Genomic DNA, 21,353 nt, shown 5'->3' with positions numbered 1-21,353 from the left:
TTAAGGTAAAAATGTAAGTGTCTCTAACTGTGGGGGAGAAAAGTTAATGTGAAATGAATAAACTACAAAATACTTCTGGGAATAACAGATATATAATTGACTCCACTCCCTCATATAAACACATTTAAGTTGCTCTCTCAACATTGGCACTTTAGATGGGCAATGCCAAAACAGCCAGTACACTATTTGCTAATTCTAGTCACTTACATAGCTTTCCATGCCAAAACCGGTGTACCTGAAGATTGAGATTCTGGGCAGATTCTGCAACAAATGCTTTGAACTGGGTGCATATGTCCTCAGAGTTATTGAAGCGGTCAAAACGGAAGCACCACTTTTGAAAGTCCGGACAAAATTCCCCTTTATGGAATGGATTTAGAACTTGTGCGGAGTACCACAGTGAAGCTTAATTGTCTTCAAATGCCATGGTTGGTGAATGGACATTTCTATACCTCATTGCAAGCCATTTTTCATACATTGTAAAATAAAATTTCCTGAATTGCTCCTTAACAATTCTTTACTTACCACGTGGCAAGCACTCTAACATGGAATATGTAGCAATGCCAAAGTCACTAAAAGTGTTGCCCAGCCTACTCTCAATGAGATGCTTCACACCTACACCAATTATGTTAAACACTTGGTAGACAAGGATGTTTTCAGGCTTTAGTATTTTCATTATGCGTACTACATCTGGCATGTTTTCCTGTAAAAATCTAAGAATGCAGTAAAGTGTACTTTTTACATCAATATGAATATGCGACAAAGATCCTCATATTTCTTGCCTTTGGCATCATCACTCCACAAAAATTCTGTAAACGGTTGCCACATGGATAATACGTTACAAAAGGGGGTGGTGATGAACCGGTCTCGGAAGCTTGTTTCCGGTCCAGGGAAGACATGGCTTGGCAGTTCGGGCTGGACTGTTCCCATGAGGCACAGGGTCAGACGGATTTGCATATAGCCATGTCTGAACTGGGGTGGCAGAGTGGGCTAAAGAACGGAGATGGATTAAACCCAGATCTTTTGACTGGGTGTGAGTGTTTGATTGATTCAGATGCTCCATCCATCGCCACCCCCTTTTGTACCGCTATTGGCCGCCATAAGTGTGGCAGGGTATGCTCAGATGTGAGTCCCTTGCTCACTTTGCCACTGGATTCAAGCAAGCCGGGCTGAAGACGGCTGGAGAGCCAGAAACCGGTCCTCAGAAGCTTGTTTCCGGTCCAGGGAAGCCATGGCTTGGCAGTTCGGGCTGGACTGTTCCCATGAGGCACAGGGTCAGACTGATTTGCATATAGCCATGTCTGAACTGGGGTGGCAGAGTGGGCTTAAGAACGGTGATGGATTAAACCCAGATCTTTTGACTGGGTGTGGGTGTTTGATTGATTCAGATGCTCCGTCCATCGCCACCTCCTTTTGTACCGCTTTTGGCCGCCATAAGTGTGGCAGGGTATGCTCAGACGTGAGTTCCTTGCTCACTTTGTCACTGGATTTAAGCAAGCCGGGCTGAAGACGGCTAGAATGCCAGAAACCGGTCCTCGGAAGCTTGTTTCCGGTCCAGGGAAGACATGGCTTGGCAGTTCAAGCTGGACTGTTCCCATGAGGCACAGGGTCAGACTGATTTGCATATAGCCATGTCTGAACTGGGGTGGCAGAGTGGGCTAAAGAACGGTGATGGATTAAACCCAGATCTTTTGACCGGGGACGCCATTACAGACTTTCAGGGACGCCATTACAGACTTTCACTGTGCTACCAGAAGGAGGGAACGGCTGCTGCTGCTTAAGGCAAGGATTCTCAACCAGCACCTCGCGGAACCCGCTTCACGGGTCCCGCATCGCTGTCCTCTGCCCATCCAAAGCTTGGCCCCTGCAGGGTGAGTGCGCGAGCGACAGGGCTGCGAGCGTGGGACCGGGACTCACTCTCCCAGGAGTCCCGGCAACCCAGAGGCCAAGTCACCTGGCCCGCTCTCCCTGACCGCCCCGCCCTGCATTTCTCCAGAAAAGGACTCCGCTTCTGCTGCTGTTTGGGACGCCATTACAGACTTTCACTGTGCTACCAGAAGGAGGGAACGGCTGCTGCTGCTTAAGGCAAGGATTCTCAACCAGCACCTCGCGGAACCCGCTTCGCGGGTCCCGCATCGCTGTCCTCTGCCCATCCAAAGCTTGGCCCCTGCAGGGTGAGTGCGCGAGCGACAGGGCTGCGAGCGTGGGACCGGGACTCACTCTCCCAGGAGTCCCGGCAACCCAGAGGCCAAGTCACCTGGCCCGCTCTCCCTGACCGCCCCGCCCTGCAATACCATCATCTCCATTGACGCCTATAAAAAGCGACGTACACCGCTGCGCGGGAGCGCGCGGGAGCACCCGGGGCTAAGCCCGGGCAAAGGGCGGGCCCTCAGAGGCCAGAAGAGGCCGGGCTGGGCCACAGACTCTGGTCGAGTACTACTATCCCATCTCTGCCTAGATTCCCTGGGTACACGGGTTATGTCCACTCGTAAAACTAGAAGTATGGCTGTGGCTGTTGCCGGCGCCAAAAAACTGACCGGGACCCTGGACGACTTTATTACCCGCACTCATGCATTAATCGATGAGGGAATCATACTCATGGACAGGAGAGTTTCACAAGACCTGGCCATGGCCAAGCGCTCATCACTGGGCCTGATAGCACAGGCTCAGACACCCAGCACTGACTCTCAGCCACAAATTCAGGCCCTAGTACATAGTCATGGGGAAAACGGGGACATGGATGCCACAAATACTGTCCTGGACCTGGAGGCTTCACCCAATCTAAACCTCCTAATAGAGAGTGGAACACAACCTCTAGTGTCAAATACTTGTGATACTACTGCCGCTATTAATGAGAGGGGCAGGATCGAAGGGGCTGTCCCTAAGCAAAATCATAAGGGCAATAAATAAACTACTTCCAAACGAAAGAAGGCCCAGACTCCCCCCAACCCCCCTAACGGTGATAAGCTCCCAGACGCTCCATCCTGCCCAACAGGAGGGTTACTTTCAAATAAGATCAGTCTACCCTTGAATCTTCTTGATGACACTTTAATTGACCATAGTCTGGAGGAAATTTTAGAGCTTAGTGTTGATGTTGGAAATCCACCCACAGTGCCTCCACAGGAGGAGGTTGGTGCAATCACTAGTAACTCCGCGATTTTTAACATGCTTAAAATAATGTTAGAACCCATAGAGGCTAGACTACGTTGCCTGGAAACTGTCCTAAAAAATATACACAAGGACATAAGTGCACCCAGTTTTACTTTAAATCACAAAACCGCCCAGGCCACTAATCAGACTAAATCATCTAAACCCCAGGCGACCGTTAATAAAACCTTGGAATCCAATAAAGTGGCGAAGAATCGCTGTAATTCTTCAAATCAGACTGTCCCTAATACTAAGCCTCCTGTAGCAGAGAGAACTAAGAAAACCGATCCCGCCCAAACACCCTCCAATAATAACCCAACTCCCCAGGTTGCACCCAGGGATGGCCTATCCCAGCCTGTTAACCCTGAAGCACCTGATAAAGTGAAATGTAGGGCTCGGAAAAATATTCACCTTCCTCCTGATGCTTCTCCCTATGTGGTGATTCTCACTGGGGTCACTGAAATCCCTGCAACAGAACAAGAGTCGTATCAGGCTTTAAAAAATAAAGTATGCCATTGGTTAGCCAACAACTATCCCCTTCCGCCAAACATTCCTTGTAACATCCTGATGATAGAGAGAGCTCCATGGGTAGGAGATAATAGGAAAAATCTCCCAGGGGATTGTGTAGTGGTTACCTTCGAGAACACCGAGGTCGTAGACTTTATTTGTAGTAGTAGGGCTCCGAGATATCAGGCGAGCACGGTGACTGCTAGACCACTTTCATATTTCTATCTCCCACAAAATCAAGTCGACAATCGATGGAGCTGGTTTAAGGGACCTAACGGCCGTAAACCCAGACAGAAATCCAACTTTCCCTGGGAGTCACAAACCCCTGGTCGAGAGGAGGGTTGGGACGGGGGATGGAATTTGGTTAGGAACAGAGGAGGCAGACCACCGCATGGTGGACCTTTTTTTGGCCCGCATTTCATTCAACCCTATCATTACCCCCAACAGCTGAATGGTCCTGTTAATCCCCTGTATCTCCCTATGGCGAATCGCTTTGAATGTCTCTCAAACACAGACTGGGTTGACTGACATATACAGGGCTCCCCAAAGGGAAGGGGACCTCAGACCATCTTAACTTCTCCCTGTGAGGTAGTGACAACAATAGATCCACCCATAGGTAATCTTCCTTTTACCCCTGGTAAGAGTCTGGCGGAGCTTGAGAGCCAGAGTATACCTATTCCCCCCACCGATCCTATGGCGCCCTGTAAAATTCTCACCTGGAATGTGGCAGGTTTAAGTTCAAAGGCTCTAGACCCTATTTGGCAAGGGTTTGTAAAACAATACGACATTATGGGATTTCAAGAAACATGGGATACCACAACAAACTTTGCACTGGATGGCTTCTGCAGTTTTTTCATTCCCGCAGTTTCTGGTGCAAGAGGAAGAGCAAAAGGCGGTCTATTAACACTGTGTTCCTTGGATATGGTAGGAGCATTTAGAAAAATAGAAACCGCATCCGCAAACACACTAGTCGTGGAGTGGACCCTACCTGATTCCCAAACTTTTTTATTGGTTAACTTTTACAACTCAAAGGAGTCCCCCTGTGTGAATGAACATTTGACTTTGTTATTAAATTTCTTGTCAGCCTATAGATATGATTGCACCCCTGCCCCAGAGATGATAATCCTGGGCGATTTTAACATCCACCCCTGCGAGGGAGATTGTCTTAATGATAGATATGGGGGCCTACCAACAGAAGCCATTCCCCATTTCGAGCACACAATGGAGGGTGAGTGTCTCGAGTCTCTCTTAGCGAATCTAAACTTATTTGAACTTGATCAAAGTAAGAAGGATCCCAGAGCCCCAACTTTTGTGGGCAAAGATGCTAACACCATCATAGATTTTATTTTTGTATCTTCTGGGGTTTTGGCAAAGGCACGCGAGTACATGGTGGTCACCGCTAGTTTCAGTGATCACAATCCTGTTCTCTTGTTGCTGGATCTAGATTGCTTTCGGACCCGTATATCGACAGACGTGGTAGCCCCAAAGGATTTGAAGACTAAAGACCAGGGAAGGCGACTAAAATGGGAGCAAGTAGTTCCCGAACAATTCTTTCAGTTACTCGCCCAAGAGTCCGAAGCCAACATGGCAGTGTGTCTGGATCCAACTGCCCGGGGATCTGAGGTCGTGGCTGCCTATGAGGAGATTTGTGCAAGGATCTCCAAGAATCTGGAGTTAAGGTCTGCTGGGCAAAGGAACAAGAAAACTCATAAATGGTTTAATAAAGAATGCTCGCAGAAACACACTGCCCTGCTGAAAGCCCTAAAACAAAAACCTAGGGACAGGCTTTTAGTGGCTAATCTAAGGAAGGACTATAAAATCGCAGTCCTCAATCGTAAATCTCAAATTAAGGAGGAAGCGTGGGAAAACCTATTATCTTTGGATGTTTTGCGAGATAGCAAAAAGTTCTGGGCCACTGTTAACCAGCCTTTTTTTTCCGAAGATGGAAAAACTGACTTGGATTGTGTGATAGAAGATGGCAGATGGTTAGGCCACTTCGAAAATATTTATGAATCCACAGCATCTGGTTCACCTGATAGTGCCCATGACTCTCCCAACTTGGTAATGGAATTCAGCACTTTGGAGGTCGAAAGGGCGATTAAAGACACAAGTAAACACAAAGCCCTGGGCCCTGACGGGGTCCCTGCAGATCTCTATATCCAATACCCTCAATTTTGGTCAAATATATTAACGAACGTTTTTAACGCTATACCCACAGGTGGCTTCCCTTCCTCTTGGTTCACCTCCATCATCGTGCCTATATTCAAGAAGGGGAACAGGGGGGATCCGGCCTGCTACAGGCCAATCTCCTTGCTGGACTCTGCCGTCAAGATCTTGGGCAGAGTCATCTTGCAAAGGCTCGGGGGTTGGCTTGAGGAGAGCGGGATCCTGTTGGACCTACAATATGGCTTCAGGGCACACAGAGGGACTATGGACCAGTGTCTTAACCTTCACCTTATTATTAGTAAGTACACTGTGGTGAAGGGGGGGCTTCTTTACTTAGGTTTTATGGATCTATCATCCGCCTTTGATTTGGTCAACCGCTCAAAACTGTGGATTATTTTGCGTAATATGGGTTTGGATACAACTCTGGTCAATTTTTTACACGATCTTCATTTAAATTTGTATGCTTCTGTTAGGGTGAACAGGGATGGGAGGTGCACAGCGAAGTTTAAGTCCGGGAGAGGTGTTAGACAAGGTTGTATCCTGGCACCTCTCCTTTTCACACTGTACATCAACTCCCTGGGGAAATCATTGAACTCAGTCACCCCGGATATTCCACGTATGGGGGGGTACCTATCCCGGTCCTCCTCTACGCGGACGACGCTGTCCTCTTAGCTCGGACTGGCACAGGCCTCCAAAAACGATTAGATCATTTTGGCCTCTTTATGGAAGCACTGGACCTTAAGATCAACACTGCCAAATCCCATGTCATGGTTACTGGTTCGCGAAAGAAACACACGAAGATCAGGTCCTTTAGCTGTAACAGCTCACCAATCTCCAGGGTCCCTTTCTTTTGCTACTTGGGCGTCACTTTTGACGAGAAAGGCACGTGGGGCGCACAAATGAGGCTAAAACAGAATGGAGTTACCAGATCCACCACAGCCCTTCTGCATTTCGCCAAAAGATTGGGCTCAAGACCTATGGAAGCCATGACACGTATCTACAAAGCTAAATGTCTGGCAATTGCTTCCTATGGAGCCGCCATATGGGGCTATGTTGCAAGCCCAGGTATTCAAATCGCAGAAAACAACTTCATACGAGCCTTGCTATCTCTCCCAAAATCATCCCCTATACATACAATTCACAATGAAATAGGCCTGGGTCACGTCACTGACCTCCTAAAAATGTCCCCAGTGTTATGCTGGGTTAAAACCTGGACAAATGAGGAAATCAGCCTAAATCATTGTATTCTGAAAGACTGTATGTCTCTGGACAAAGCCGATAACATCCCGTGGCTGGCGTATGTTAGAGCGGCATGCGCGAGGCTAGGACGTCCAGAAATTTACTCTCTGCCACATAATTTAAAAAAAGAGGATATAAAATGGGTCAAACTGCATTTCCAAAATTTGTTTGAGGGTGAAAGGGAAATGGTTGAACTTGGCAAACCGATGGTACGTTCACTCTTCCAACTTTCTTCAACTACAGCCATGGAACCTTATCTGAAATATGTCACCAAGCCCTATCATCGCTTTTTACTTATAAGGTTCAGGTTCAACCTAATACACCTTGTGCTTGGCTCGCAGTCAAAGTGGGGCTCACCAGAAAACTTACCCCCCTGTTCCTGTGATTGTTTTTCTATACAGGACACCCTTCACTTAGTTATGCTCTGCGAACATTACCTGGTGGCTCGGAAAAATTCCTGATCCCTATCCTGAAAGATCTGAACTTTGTCCAGGTTCGGCCAGCTTTACTATACTTACAGATGCTGAGCTCGGTACAGGTCACATATGGGGTTGCCTGATTTCTGGTAGCAGCTGCCAGACAAAATGAATTAAGATCTGCTGCTACTATGAATCACCTAAATTGATAATTGCTGAAATGGACACCTACCACACCTATCTTTCTTTTTTAAACTTTGTAAATTTTTTAACAAAAAATCTTTACTGTGTTTTTATGAAGGAGTTGCAATCTTTTTTTCATACATGTTTAATTGTATTTTAACTTGGTATCATGTACGATGTTCTGCTTTTATGGTTTTAATTAACCGAATAAAGTTTCTTTGACACAGACTGGGTGTGAGTGTTTGATTGATTCAGATGCTCCGTCCATCGCCACCGCCTTTTGTACCACTTTTGGCCTCCATAAGTGTGGCAGGGTAAGCTCAGACGTGAATCCCTTGCTCACTTTGCCACTGGATTCAAGCAATCCGGGCTGAAGACGGCTGGAATGCCATAAACGGGTCCTCGGAAGCTTGTTTCCAGTCCAGGGAAGACATGGCTTGGCAGTTCCGGCTGGACTGTTCCCATGAGGCACAGGGTCTGACTGATTTGCATATAGCCATGTCTGAACTGGGGTGGCAGAGTGGGCTATAGAAATGAGTGATGGATTAAACCCAGATCTTTTGACTGGGTGTGAGTGTTTGATTGATTCAGGTGCTCCGTCCATCGCCACCCCCTTTTGTACCGCTTTTGGCCGCCATAAGTGTGGCAGGGTATGCTCAGACGTGAGTCCCTTGCTCACTTTGCCACTAGATTCAAGCAAGCCTGGCTGAAGACGCCTGGAATGCCAGAAACCGGTCCTCGGTAGCTTGTTTCCGGTCCAGGGAAGACATTGCTTGGCAGTTCGGGCTGGACTGTTCCCATGAGGCACCGGGTCAGACTGATTTGCATATAGCCATGTCTGAACTGGGGGTGGGAGAGTGGGCTAAAAAACGGTGATGGATTAAACCCAGATCTTTTGACTGGGTGTGAGTGTTTGATTGATTCAGATGCTCCATCCATCGCCACCACCTTTTGTACCGCTTTTGGCCCCAATAAGTGTGGCAGGGTATGCTCAGACGTGAGTCCCTTGCTCACTTTGCCACTGGATTAAAGCAAGCCGGGCTGAAGACGGCTGGAATGCCAGAAACCGGTCCTCGGAAGCTTGTTTCTGGTCCAGGGAAGACATGGCTTGGCAGTTCAGGCTGGACTGTTCCCATGAGGCACAGGGTCAGACTGATTTGCATATAGCCATGTCTGAATTGGGGTGGCAGAGTGGGCTAAAGAACGGTGATGGATTAAACCCAGATCTTTTGACTGGGTGTGAGTGTTTGATTGATTCAGATGCTCCGTCCATCGCCACCCCCTTTTGTACCGCTTTTGGCCGCCATAAGTGTGGCAGGGAATGCTCAGACGTGAGTCCCTTGCTCACTTTGCCACTGGATTCAAGCAAGCCGGGCTGAAGACGGCTGAATTGCCAGAAACCGGTCCTCGGAAGCTTGTTTCTGGTCCAGGGAAGACATAGCTTGGCAGTTTTGGCTGGACTGTTCCCATGAGGCACAGGGTCAGACTGATTTGCATATAGCCATGTCTGAACTGGGGTGGCAGAGTGGGCTAAAGAACGGTGATGGATTAAACCCAGAGTTTTTGACTGGGTGTGAGTGTTTGATTGATTCAGATGCTCCGTCCATCGCCACCCCCTTTTGTACCGCTTTTGGCCGCCATAAGTGTGTCAGGGTATGCTCAGACGTGAGTCCCTTGCTCACTTTGCCACTGGATTCAAGCAAGCCGGGCTGAAGACAGCTGGAATGCCAGAAACTGGTCCTCAGAAGCTTGTTTCCGGTCCGGGAAGACATGGCTTGGCAGTTCGGGCTGGACTATTCCCATGAGGCACAGGGTCATACTGATTTGCATATAGCCATGTCTGAACTGGGGTGGCAGAGTAGGCTAAAGAACGGTGATGGATTAAACCCAGATCTTTTGACTGGGTGTGAGTGTTTGATTGATTCAGATGCTCCATCCATCGCCACCACCTTTTGTACCGCTTTTGGCCCCAATAAGTGTGGCAGGGTATGCTCAGACGTGAGTCCCTTGCTCACTTTGCCACTGGATTAAAGCAAGCCGGGCTGAAGACGGCTGGAATGCCAGAAACCGGTCCTCGGAAGCTTGTTTCTGGTCCAGGGAAGACATGGCTTGGCAGTTCAGGCTGGACTGTTCCCATGAGGCACAGGGTCAGACTGATTTGCATATAGCCATGTCTGAATTGGGGTGGCAGAGTGGGCTAAAGAACGGTGATGGATTAAACCCAGATCTTTTGACTGGGTGTGAGTGTTTGATTGATTCAGATGCTCCGTCCATCGCCACCCCCTTTTGTACCGCTTTTGGCCGCCATAAGTGTGGCAGGGAATGCTCAGACGTGAGTCCCTTGCTCACTTTGCCACTGGATTCAAGCAAGCCGGGCTGAAGACGGCTGAATTGCCAGAAACCGGTCCTCGGAAGCTTGTTTCTGGTCCAGGGAAGACATAGCTTGGCAGTTTTGGCTGGACTGTTCCCATGAGGCACAGGGTCAGACTGATTTGCATATAGCCATGTCTGAACTGGGGTGGCAGAGTGGGCTAAAGAACGGTGATGGATTAAACCCAGATCTTTTGACTGGGTGTGAGTGTTTGATTGATTCAGATGCTCCGTCCATCGCCACCCCCTTTTGTACCGCTTTTGGCCGCCATAAGTGTGTCAGGGTATGCTCAGACGTGAGTCCCTTGCTCACTTTGCCACTGGATTCAAGCAAGCCGGGCTGAAGACAGCTGGAATGCCAGAAACTGGTCCTCAGAAGCTTGTTTCCGGTCCGGGAAGACATGGCTTGGCAGTTCGGGCTGGACTATTCCCATGAGGCACAGGGTCATACTGATTTGCATATAGCCATGTCTGAACTGGGGTGGCAGAGTAGGCTAAAGAACGGTGGTGGATTAAACCCAGATCTTTTGACTGGGTGTGAGTGTTTGATTGATTCAGATGCTCCGTCCATCGCCACCCCCTTTTGTACCGCTTTTGGCCACCATAAGTGTGGCAGAGTATGCTCAGACGTGAGTCCCTTGCTCACTTTGCCACTGGATTCAAGCAAGACGGGCTGAAGACGGCTGGAATGCCAGAAACGGGTCCTCTGAAGCTTGTTTCCGGTCCAGGGAAGACATGGCTTGGCAGTTCGGGCTGGACTGTTCCCATGAGGCACAGGGTCAGACTGATTTGCATATAGCCATGTCTGAACTGGGGTGGCAGAGTGGGCTAAAGAACGGTGATGGATTAAACCCAGATCTTTTGACTGGGTGTGAGTGTTTGATTGATTCAGATGCTCCGTCCATCGCCACCCCCTTTTGTACCGCTTTTGGCCGCCATAAGTGTGTCAGGGTATGCTCAGACGTGAGTCCCTTGCTCACTTTGCCACTGGATTCAAGCAAGCCGGGCTGAAGACAGCTGGAATGCCAGAAACTGGTCCTCAGAAGCTTGTTTCCGGTCCGGGAAGACATGGCTTGGCAGTTCGGGCTGGACTATTCCCATGAGGCACAGGGTCATACTGATTTGCATATAGCCATGTCTGAACTGGGGTGGCAGAGTAGGCTAAAGAACGGTGGTGGATTAAACCCAGATCTTTTGACTGGGTGTGAGTGTTTGATTGATTCAGATGCTCCGTCCATCGCCACCCCCTTTTGTACCGCTTTTGGCCACCATAAGTGTGGCAGAGTATGCTCAGACGTGAGTCCCTTGCTCACTTTGCCACTGGATTCAAGCAAGCCGGGCTGAAGACGGCTGAATTGCCAGAAACCGGTCCTCGGAAGCTTGTTTTTGGTCCAGGGAAGACATAGCTTGGCAGTTTTGGCTGGACTGTTCCCATGAGGCACAGGGTCAGACTGATTTGCATATAGCCATGTCTGAACTGGGGTGGCAGAGTGGGCTAAAGAACGGTGATGGATTAAACCCAGATCTTTTGACTGGGTGTGAGTGTTTGATTGATTCAGATGCTCCGTCCATCGCCACCCCCTTTTGTACCGCTTTTGGCTGCCATAAGTGTGGCAGGGTATGCTCAGACGTGAGTCCCTTGCTCACTTTGCCACTGGATTCAAGCAAGACGGGCTGAAGACGGCTGGAATGCCAGAAACGGGTCCTCTGAAGCTTGTTTCCGGTCCAGGGAAGACATGGCTTGGCAGTTCGGGCTGGACTGTTCCCATGAGGCACAGGGTCAGACTGATTTGCATATAGCCATGTCTGAACTGGGGTGGCAGAGTGGGCTAAAGAACGGTGATGGATTAAACCCATATATTTTGACTGGGTGTGAGTTTTGATTGATTCAGGTGGTCCGTCCATCGCCACCCCCGTTTGTACCACATGGATAATACAGCATTCATGGCCTCTAGGATTGAGAACCACTAGAGAAATGACACAGCTGAGAGGAATCTTTCTTTGATGCCACACAATGCACAAAATGGGAAATATTTGCGATTTAGTTCCTGCACATAATAAACCGGGCACCAGACTGGTTTAAAAAGTCAATAACATTCTTCATTAACTCTGAAGATTGTGTAGATGCTTTCCGTATACCATCTATCAAGTGACAAGAATCTCGTACAAGGAAGCACTTTAGATCAGGTTTGATTTTGACAGCTCATCACACAACTTTTTCATATACGTAGATGAATCACTGCAAATACAAACAATATCACTCCAATCTTTGTTGAACTTGACGAGAACTTTTTGAAGCAGCATTCCAAGTGACACTGCATTCCATGTTTTCCTAATGTTTGGTGTCATGTTTTTTCCCCACTATGACAGATGCTTGGTGATAGCACTCATTTCACATATACCTGTCACGACACCTTGCATTGAATGTTTAAAGCCCGGGGTGTTTGGCAATTTACCTACTATCAATACTGACTCGCTAGAATGGTGGACTGATGTATCAAATGCTTTTACCCATTCTCTGTGGGTAAATGTGATGGTACATATTGCAAAAGATTCTTATGAAACCAGTCATTTTACCTATCAGTGAAAGAATCAAACATAGCCAAAATATAAGACAATTGTTCTAAACCCTTCATCTTTAGACCAAAGACCACAAAACTGAAAAAGCAAACGGAAGAAACAATATTTTAGTGACATCCCTAAACAACAAAAGTCAAGCCGAATAAGGTTAGCCTAGTATTTATTGCTGCTACCTTGTATAACAAAGTTACATTGTATTGGCCCCTTCAGAAACAAATAAAAATGACTCTTTCCCTCTCCTTTTCCTTCCTTTGAATGGCATTTAGTTTGTGGCTACACATGTGATTTTTCAGTGTTTATATGTTTACACCGGTGAGGGCTATTTCCCTTTGGTGGGTTTTATCAGGTACTATAGGGTTAAACCTAAAACAGAATAGCCTAATTGTAAGCATAAGTTCTGAACATCTCTTTCTTCATAAGCAGGAGAAATGCATATCCTCCGGTACCTATTAAGCCATTTCATTGCTCCTGTAGTGGATTTCCAAAATGTGGCACTGGGCACCCCATGGCCCCATTGGTTGATCTTCAGCTATAGTGTACCGTTCTTGTGGGGAGTCAAGGGTGTAGGTTTTGATAAGAACCAGGTGGATGTTAGTGTTTGTATGTTCTACTGGCATTGTGAATCTACCCAACTTTCTAGATAGGAGAAGTTCTCTTTCAATGAAATCAAAAGATTTAGTTTAGACTTTGAGGGCCCACAGAGATAGGCTTACTGCACTGTGAGGTCCTTCCTATCGCCACCCTACATTCGGCTGCTTTGTTAATTACATTTCTCACTAAGCAACTGACTGTTCTTGTGCCTCTGGAGATTACAGTATCTGGAATTCCAACTCGACCCCTGAACCACTCCATTTTAAGACAAATAAATCAGACATGGGAATGTATGAGAACCCTTCCTGGCTTTCCTGTGAGATGTCCACTCCTGGGCACCCCCAAGGTGAAGCCAGGCATCCAAGCGCTGCTGGGGCCGTTGTGAAGATTAAGCAAGCTATTGGCCAGAGTCACAGAGTGGGACCCATGATTAGACTGGGCACCGAGGCGAGAATTATCAGGTCCGGGGAGATTGAGTCCAAGAGCCGCCGAGGCTGGGAATTGAACCCTGGTCCCGGGCCAGTAAATCATACTATTTCTAAGTCCAGCACACTACAGCGCAAGTCGTTGTAACAACTTGCGTTGGAAGAAGAGCAATGTAATGTACTGCGATTTAAATGATCATGTTGTAACATCATACATCATTTTCACAAAGGTTAGGGCTGGAGAGTAGCCCAAGAGTGACATTTGAAAGAGAAGCAACCCAAACAAATTCTGCAACTTTAGACAGTGATACCAGTGCCAGCATCAAGAATCCTGTGGAACGTATTTATTATTTTGACCTCTTGAGGACAAAGGTGCTGATGATACCTGAGCAGAACAGATTTTGAAGTTTTTTCCACTTCGTGCCTTTTGCGGGAATAAAACTGCTTAAGCTGGATCTTGTGGACTAGCTATCGGTCCTCTCAGGCACATACTTGATTTTAGCATTGAGCATTCACTCACTGGAGTATTTTGTGAACCAGAAAAATGGCTAAGGGGTATTTATAATGAGATGTATATGGAATGAAACCGATAGAAATACTGTCAGGCCTGAAGAGAGCAGATGCACAGATATAACTGGATATACACTCTAAATTGGGAGGACAGAACAGGTGCACATTTTTGTTACATCTACTGCATATGCCAAACTCTAATAATCCCCTGAATCTGAAGGTAAAACTTGGGACTAGTGAGGTAGCAAAGTTATCCCAGCAGTGAAGTTCCCTCAGTGACAATGAAATCCAAGTTTCCCTGATGTGAGCTTTTTGATGCCAAAACAAAGGGTTCACCTGGAGCTCGAGAACAATTTACCTGACTTTGAGGGCCCCTTGCTGACTTTAGTAACCTTACATTGCCCACTGGAGGATTGTTGTGACATGGTATTGTGTTGTGTTCATTTTGGTTCATAGTGTCTGACCACAGCACACTATTCTCTGGGAAGGGCTGGCTGCTTGTGCATAGCTTCCAGGCGTAACACAGATATTCACTTAGAACAATGCTGTGACCTATTTAGATTGTGTTTACTAAGTTATGAAGTGTACCCATCCCAAATTAATAACCCAATTGTTAACATGGGAGAACTCAGCACTCATCAAAAAGTTAGGTATGCTTCTGGTGGTCCATACTACGGTTCTGCATACATTACTCTTGAAAGCAAGGGCTGTGTGCATACCCTTGATTGTGTCCAGCCCTGCGCAGCCAATCATCTCCTAGCAGTGGACCGCATACCTTTTTTGAACAGAGACCAGTTTGTAAACTAGAATACCAATGGTGACTCAATGACCATTGGTCCTTATTCTATGGGTAACTAGCGAGTGAGGGATACTCAACACAATCCATAAGTCTTAGAGGAGAACTTCTGTCTATGTGAAGAAGCCCTTGATGAGTCACAGACATCATCCAAGAGTTAATGTAGTGTTACCCCCCAGTGACTAGCTCCCTGCTCCCTTAGAAACAGCCTACATGAGAATGACTACAGGTCCAGCAATCATCCTCAAGGCCTGGGAAGTATCATCATGCACCAGGGCGCAGGAGTCCAAGGTTCTTCTACCTCACAACAATCTACTGAATGAAACTTCAGTCAATTACAAGGGACGATCCTCAACACTCTGAATTCCACTCAAGAGTTCCTATGAACAATTTAATTGAGCTTTATATCGGATCCCATTTCACTCTTTGGCTTTCTTCCGGACTTCGCGTCTTACATTGATATATTACAGTCCTGCTGTTATCTCTGGTGAGAACTACGTAAAATATACCACTGTGAAGGCTTTTATATGTGTCTTTATTTTGTAAGTGAATACAAACCCTTTTTAACATATTGGTTGCAAACTTTCCTTGAAGGAACATGGTATATGTAATAGCTCAATGCTATTAGCTTATGGTTACAGTAGCTCAATGTTAAGTTTTCTGAAGCGTTTCCAAACTTCTTTAAGCTGTCATAACTTTTCCAGAATTGGATTGTACTCCGAACCACATCCCAAACCTTATGTTTTCCGTGGCCTGCTTTGGGCATGCCTTTGTCCTAATAGTAAATGTATTTAATTCATAAATAAGTCTACTCTGGCCACTGTTTATATCATTATCGCATCTATCATGAACCAATGGTAAGTTAAGTCTCTTGTAAGTATCTTTTATGCTCGGTTTATGGCTGCTCGACTTCGTTACACTTCAGCCTCATTTCGAGTGCCCAGGTAATCCCAATGGGGGCAGTTCTAGTAGTTACTGCCCCCCTACAGTATTACAAGACCCACAGTAATTCATCCAGTGCTTAATTTGTGAAAAGCATAAGTGCAAGGACCCTCATCCAGAGGCCACCACAGCTTGCACTACACATTACCACTGCCAGCGCTGCCAATGACAGTACCTACACAACTACACGCCACTACACTACTACAAGTGTGACATTTCTGACTGTTTGAGGCCTCCAACGCTATAAAAATGGTTTCAGTGGCTGGTATCAGTCGTTTTGAATGTATATCGAATTCATACTCAACTGTTGATCTACTTATCTTTTAATTGTACAAACAGCGCCACCGTGTGGCAGCTGTCATAAATGTTGGGATTGACAATTAAGTGCAGGTGCAGATCGCCGGAAACCACCGCCTCAAATTAAGCACTGAATTAATCTGATTATGGATATTTCACCTGGAAACTTTCGACTGGTGAAAGCAATCAAAGTGTCCCTGTGAAATACTGGCCAAAAACATTAATGTATCTTTGCAGGAACACCAATCCCCTCTTGTATTCTAAATGAGAAATACCAGTGATACTGATGCTTCTGGTGTCAATAACTCGCAGGTGGGGGATATTTCCAGGCCGAAACCTCCTGGGTCCCAAGAGTTTAGGTATGGAAACAGGCATGGGCCTTTACACAGAGGTGCCACTAGACTAACTGGCAGATTTTGAAAAAAGTGGCAAAGATGAATCCTCCCAAAATATTCTTCACCAAGTGGGATTTCAACCAGAGATGTTGCCATTCATAAAATACTATTTGAATGCCACATTAATTTGTTTTTAACTCCACACTTGAAGAATCTTTGGTGGAAATGTCACTTATGGTCGAAATTATGTTACTGCTCCTTTTTAAAGAATTATATATCACCACCCATCCCTAAAAGTGTCATTAAGTATCCTTACATCAAAACAGTTGCAGCTAAATACCTCCATACTGTCATGGAGGCAGGTACCTGCTCATGGAATTCATTGTGATATTATTTTTTGTCACTTCGATCCCTATGAAGTGATCACAATACAACATGGGACTGCTAGCAATAGCACCATAGAAGAACACTTGTAGGTATTATCCACATGTTTGTGTTTGGGGAATTTGAGGCATGATTTTTCTTGATGCAATATTCTGACACTTATGTGCATCTCTCAACTAATATGTGTTTAATATCTAGGAGGCCGATCATGATGTCGGACGGAAAGCCTACGATCGTGGTCGGAGGCTTTTTGACCGACACAGTAGGTTTGCAGTCTGACCGCCTGACTACGATGTCGGCGGTCAGAACGTAAACAGGCCCTTCATTCCGACAAGGTTACGACTGGCTCTCCGAATCTTCCAGCCAGTCAGAACCACACCGTATCCCCCTATGGACGGCATTACTGCTGTCAGGATTATGATGTTGGTTTCCCATAGCCTATTTGTGCCGGCCTTTTTGACAAGGGAAGGCTGTTGGAAAGAGACTTTGCGGGCCCCTTGCCTCTGCAATCTATGGTTGGTGGTCGAGGGGGTACCTGGAGGTACCCCCGGTAAAACTCTGCACTGTGTGGCAGGCACCATGGGGTGCCTGCCACAGGGTGCAGGGTTTTACACATACCCCCATTTCTCCATAGAAGCCTGTAGTACAGTCTGTTTATGGCCGTGACAGGTGACACAAGCCCCCATAGAGAAAAGTGAGTATGCGACCAAACAGTGTTCGGTCACATCGTAATCAGGCGGTCAGAACTGCCGACCTAAGTTCGGTTCGTCCCGAGTCCAAGACGGTGTAGGTCAGAGGTAACTCCGACTGACATAGTAATAAGCCCCTAAATGTCTTCTAATAGATGTAAAAGTAAAATGAAGCACATGTTAACAAATAAAAAGCACTTACATTTTCCAGCTGCTTCACTCTTGACAATAAAGATATATTCCTGGTGTGAGAGGATCTGAAATCTGGTTCTTCAATCCCCTGTTGATTAAGAGTTTCACGGTTACCATCCACAATGCAAAGAATCAATGACATAAGACTTCAAGGATTAGAGGCATGAAAAACAAGCTGAACCCATGGACCCGTTTCTCCTACACAGATGCCCTTTTCCAATGTATTACTCTGTCAAGGGTGTGGGAAGGACAGTGCAGCACAGTATTTATGACTGCATTCATTTGTTTTGTGTGTATGATGCATAAAAATGACTAAAATTGAACACATGGTAACTTCCAAGTTGAGCAGTGTTAGTTAGAAATTCCCTTTTGCATGCCAGTGGCAGGAGTGATGTGCCATGTGTCTGGATACCTTAGTCACCTGACCTTTTATCTGAAACGTAGGAGAGAACCTTGGGACACTCTGAGGAAAATCGGGAGGGCTAAAATTCACCTTGAGTGTGAGTGACAGCAAGACCTCATGAGCCTCATGATCTCTATAAAAGTGGGACCCACTGACACATTTGTTGTTCCAGTTCCATGTTAATTTTAACACAGAGCCCTCAGAGGACTGCTGAGGATCCAGAGCTAATATCTGCCGAATAGCCAATTATGCAATGGTGCGGGACATCACCTGCAGTCTTGCCTTTCTGGAAGAAGCTGTTCCTTTGACCTGAAGTGCCTAGAAGTCAGCATGCCTGCTGACAGAGGAAAGGAGCCTACCAACCCTACTGGAGGTGCGACTGACCAGGGAGTGCTGGAAGCAGCAAGACTCCTGTGCTGGAATGGTCTGCACATAAAGAAAGACTGGGGTGAATGATCTGTGAGCCCTAGGGGTGGTGGGTGTCGTTTCTACAGAGCGGGGGTTCTAATAGGGTATTGCAGATTGGTGGCTCACCTCACCGCTCTCCAGGAAGTGCCACTGCGGCTAATCTCACTGCCGTGACCAAGAACTGCACCCATGACGGGCTTCACACTGTGACCTCTAGCTCGGCCTACAGGAGATTTCCCTGCTGCATTCAATATTAGCACCCCATCGCTGCCATTGTGATGCTGGTGACAGCCCACCTTCTACTGATCGCTGTGTGACCAAGAAGTATGCCCAATGCCTGCTGTGGGGCCTAGCAATGCCATTTAAATGTGTTCGCCAAAGGACTCCAGGTGGTGGCTTCTGCTTACAAACCTTGTGTGGGCTACCCAAATTGAGGGCTGCACTGGCAATCAGTGCATCTCCTCCCAGAAGCAGGAGATGTGTGTTGTTGGTTTCCATACCGACCATAAAGAGAACACTAAGACAAATAAAAAGACATGCGGTATGGTAAGACTATATTGAGGGGACTCTACTGAACTAAAGGGAATCATTGTTGAGCTGAGGTAATCTGCAACTTTGCCTTGATTCATGTTGCACTACCAGGGTTTAGGCAGTGGGACCTGTCTAAACTCAGGAGAGGATGGACGCTAAGGTAAAGGAAAGGGGTCACAGCATCCAAATGTCCAGCAGACCAAACACAAGTGCATTTTATTGTACCGGGTAAGATTGTGTGGTATTCCATTTTAAGCTTGTGTATTGTAAGGACTTTTCTTTTTCTAAAAAATAGCATTGTGAGGAGATTTGCACTACACATGGAAATTTACAGCTTTATGTTTGGCGACTTGGGGCCAGATGTAGGTGGCTAAATACCGGTCGGTAACGTCAAAATTTGGTACATTTCAGCATTACCGACCAGTATTTAGCCATGTGCGATGTAGGTGACTTTGAACCTACATGCAAAATAAGGAATCGCTAAATTGCGATTCCTTATTTTGCTCTTGCATTTAAGGAATCGGAAATACCGATTCCTTAAATGCAATGTACGTAGCACTAAAAACAGTGCACCTCAGCCTTAAAGAATCGCTATTTACCACCAACTCCAAGTTGGTGGTAAGTAGCGATTTCCTTACAAAAAGAACTTTTTTGCTATTTTTTTTATGTGAAGTGTGGCACACATCCATGCCCTTAGGGCATGTATGCACATTTCAGGAGTGCAACAGGGTGTCCTTTGGACACCCTGGCACCCTTGAAATACCTCCCGCTATTAACGATTAGGTAATACCGAATCGCTAATAGTGAATCTCTTCCCATTCATTCCTATGGGCCTTCTAGCCCATAGGAATGAATGGCTAGGTATTCCTTAATAACGAATCGGAATTACCGATTCGTTATTAAGGAATGTTAAGGAATCGCTAATATTATAGTGATTCCTACCTACATTCCACTTAGCGATTCCTTAATAGCGATTCGGTAATAATCTCTATTAAGGAATCGCTGAATGGAAGTTACCTACATCTGGCCCTTGGACTTTTAAGTGTGCAAAAAGGTTTGTGACTTGGGCCTTTGATGATTACCCTATCTAAATTGCAGTAACAGTGGTTCCTGCCAAGAGATGTTTGCAGGGCTGGTGGAAACCTCTAAATCGAGCCCTCAGCCTAAATCGATTTAGTCCAAGGCAAAACAAAAGGCAATAAAAAACACGTGGATCCATCCCCTGTAGCAGGTTTGCAATGAATATAGTAGGTTTCATCTCACTATAGACCCTAGTGAATCATCCAGGAATCAATAGAAGCAGAACATATTTTGGCAATCCCCTAGCCCGGTACAAATGACATTGCTTTGCACATCCTTAATAAGTATTCTCCATTTCAAAATGGATAATTCAGTTAGGATCTGCTCTCTCCACTTGCCAAGAATCACCTCATCATTTTTAAGTGGGTTGGACTATATTAATGTATAAATTTAGAAGGTGAATTCTATCAATAACAGTATAGATTTACGCTTTAGAACTATGAAACAAAATCTATGTAGCTGCAAAATTTTAAAAAGCAGTCACAGCTTAAAGTTCCACATACCTTTTAAAGTTGTTTAAAACCTTTACATTGGTGATGGTTTTATTAATATTATGTTTTATTTTGGATTTTTACCAAATATAACTATGCATGTGTTTTCCCATATCACTGTCCGGTAGTTCCAAAGAGAGACTCTCTTATCTTAGATCCATGTGAATCTTAAATTTAATTTATTGTAAATACTTTGAGTGCCAGAACTTTGATAAGAATCCCCTCAATTTATAAAATTCTGGCATATACTTTAGAGACAAACAACATAAGTAGTCTTTGCATATAGGAGGCTGATAAATTTAAGTAACGAAACCTTCATGTGGAAGTGCACTATCATTTACAAATAGCACATTTTCCAAAGAAGTGGCAACTAAATTTGCACAGACATATTTTACTGAGAAAACTATATTGTACTCAAATGATAATGTGTGGAAACGGGTTTCTTTGGAATTAAAAAAAATTGCTTAATTTTGGCTTTCCTAACTGCTGAATGTGTACTATTCATTTACAGGTTTTTACAATTTGTTGTGTGCTACAAAAATGATATTTTACAGGCTTTTCTTTCACACTCCTTGTACCCTAGCAAGACTTTGGCATAATTACTTTATTTTTCTTTCTCTGACTACAAAGTGAGAAGAAATTGTAAAAATCAATCCTCCTGCTAAAAAATATAA

At 45.8% G+C, this 21,353-nt stretch overlaps 1 protein-coding gene across 1 annotated transcript in view; it reads right to left on the bottom strand.

The window, feature by feature from the left end:
* LOC147728381 (uncharacterized) overlaps positions 1 to 21,353 on the bottom strand; it is a 301,676-nt gene that overhangs the window by 101,871 nt on the left and 178,452 nt on the right. Inside the window, exon 4 of the mRNA XM_086962165.1 lies at positions 17,777 to 17,854. Coding sequence (XP_086818291.1) covers positions 17,777 to 17,854 — 78 coding nt within the window. The remainder of the gene's footprint in view (positions 1 to 17,776; positions 17,855 to 21,353) is intronic.

Source organism: Lissotriton vulgaris, chromosome 3_1 (genome assembly GCF_964263255.1).
Source record: "Lissotriton vulgaris chromosome 3_1, aLisVul1.2, whole genome shotgun sequence".
Lineage (NCBI taxonomy): Eukaryota > Metazoa > Chordata > Amphibia > Caudata > Salamandridae > Lissotriton > Lissotriton vulgaris.
This window is presented reverse-complemented; position numbering and strand designations above follow the sequence as displayed.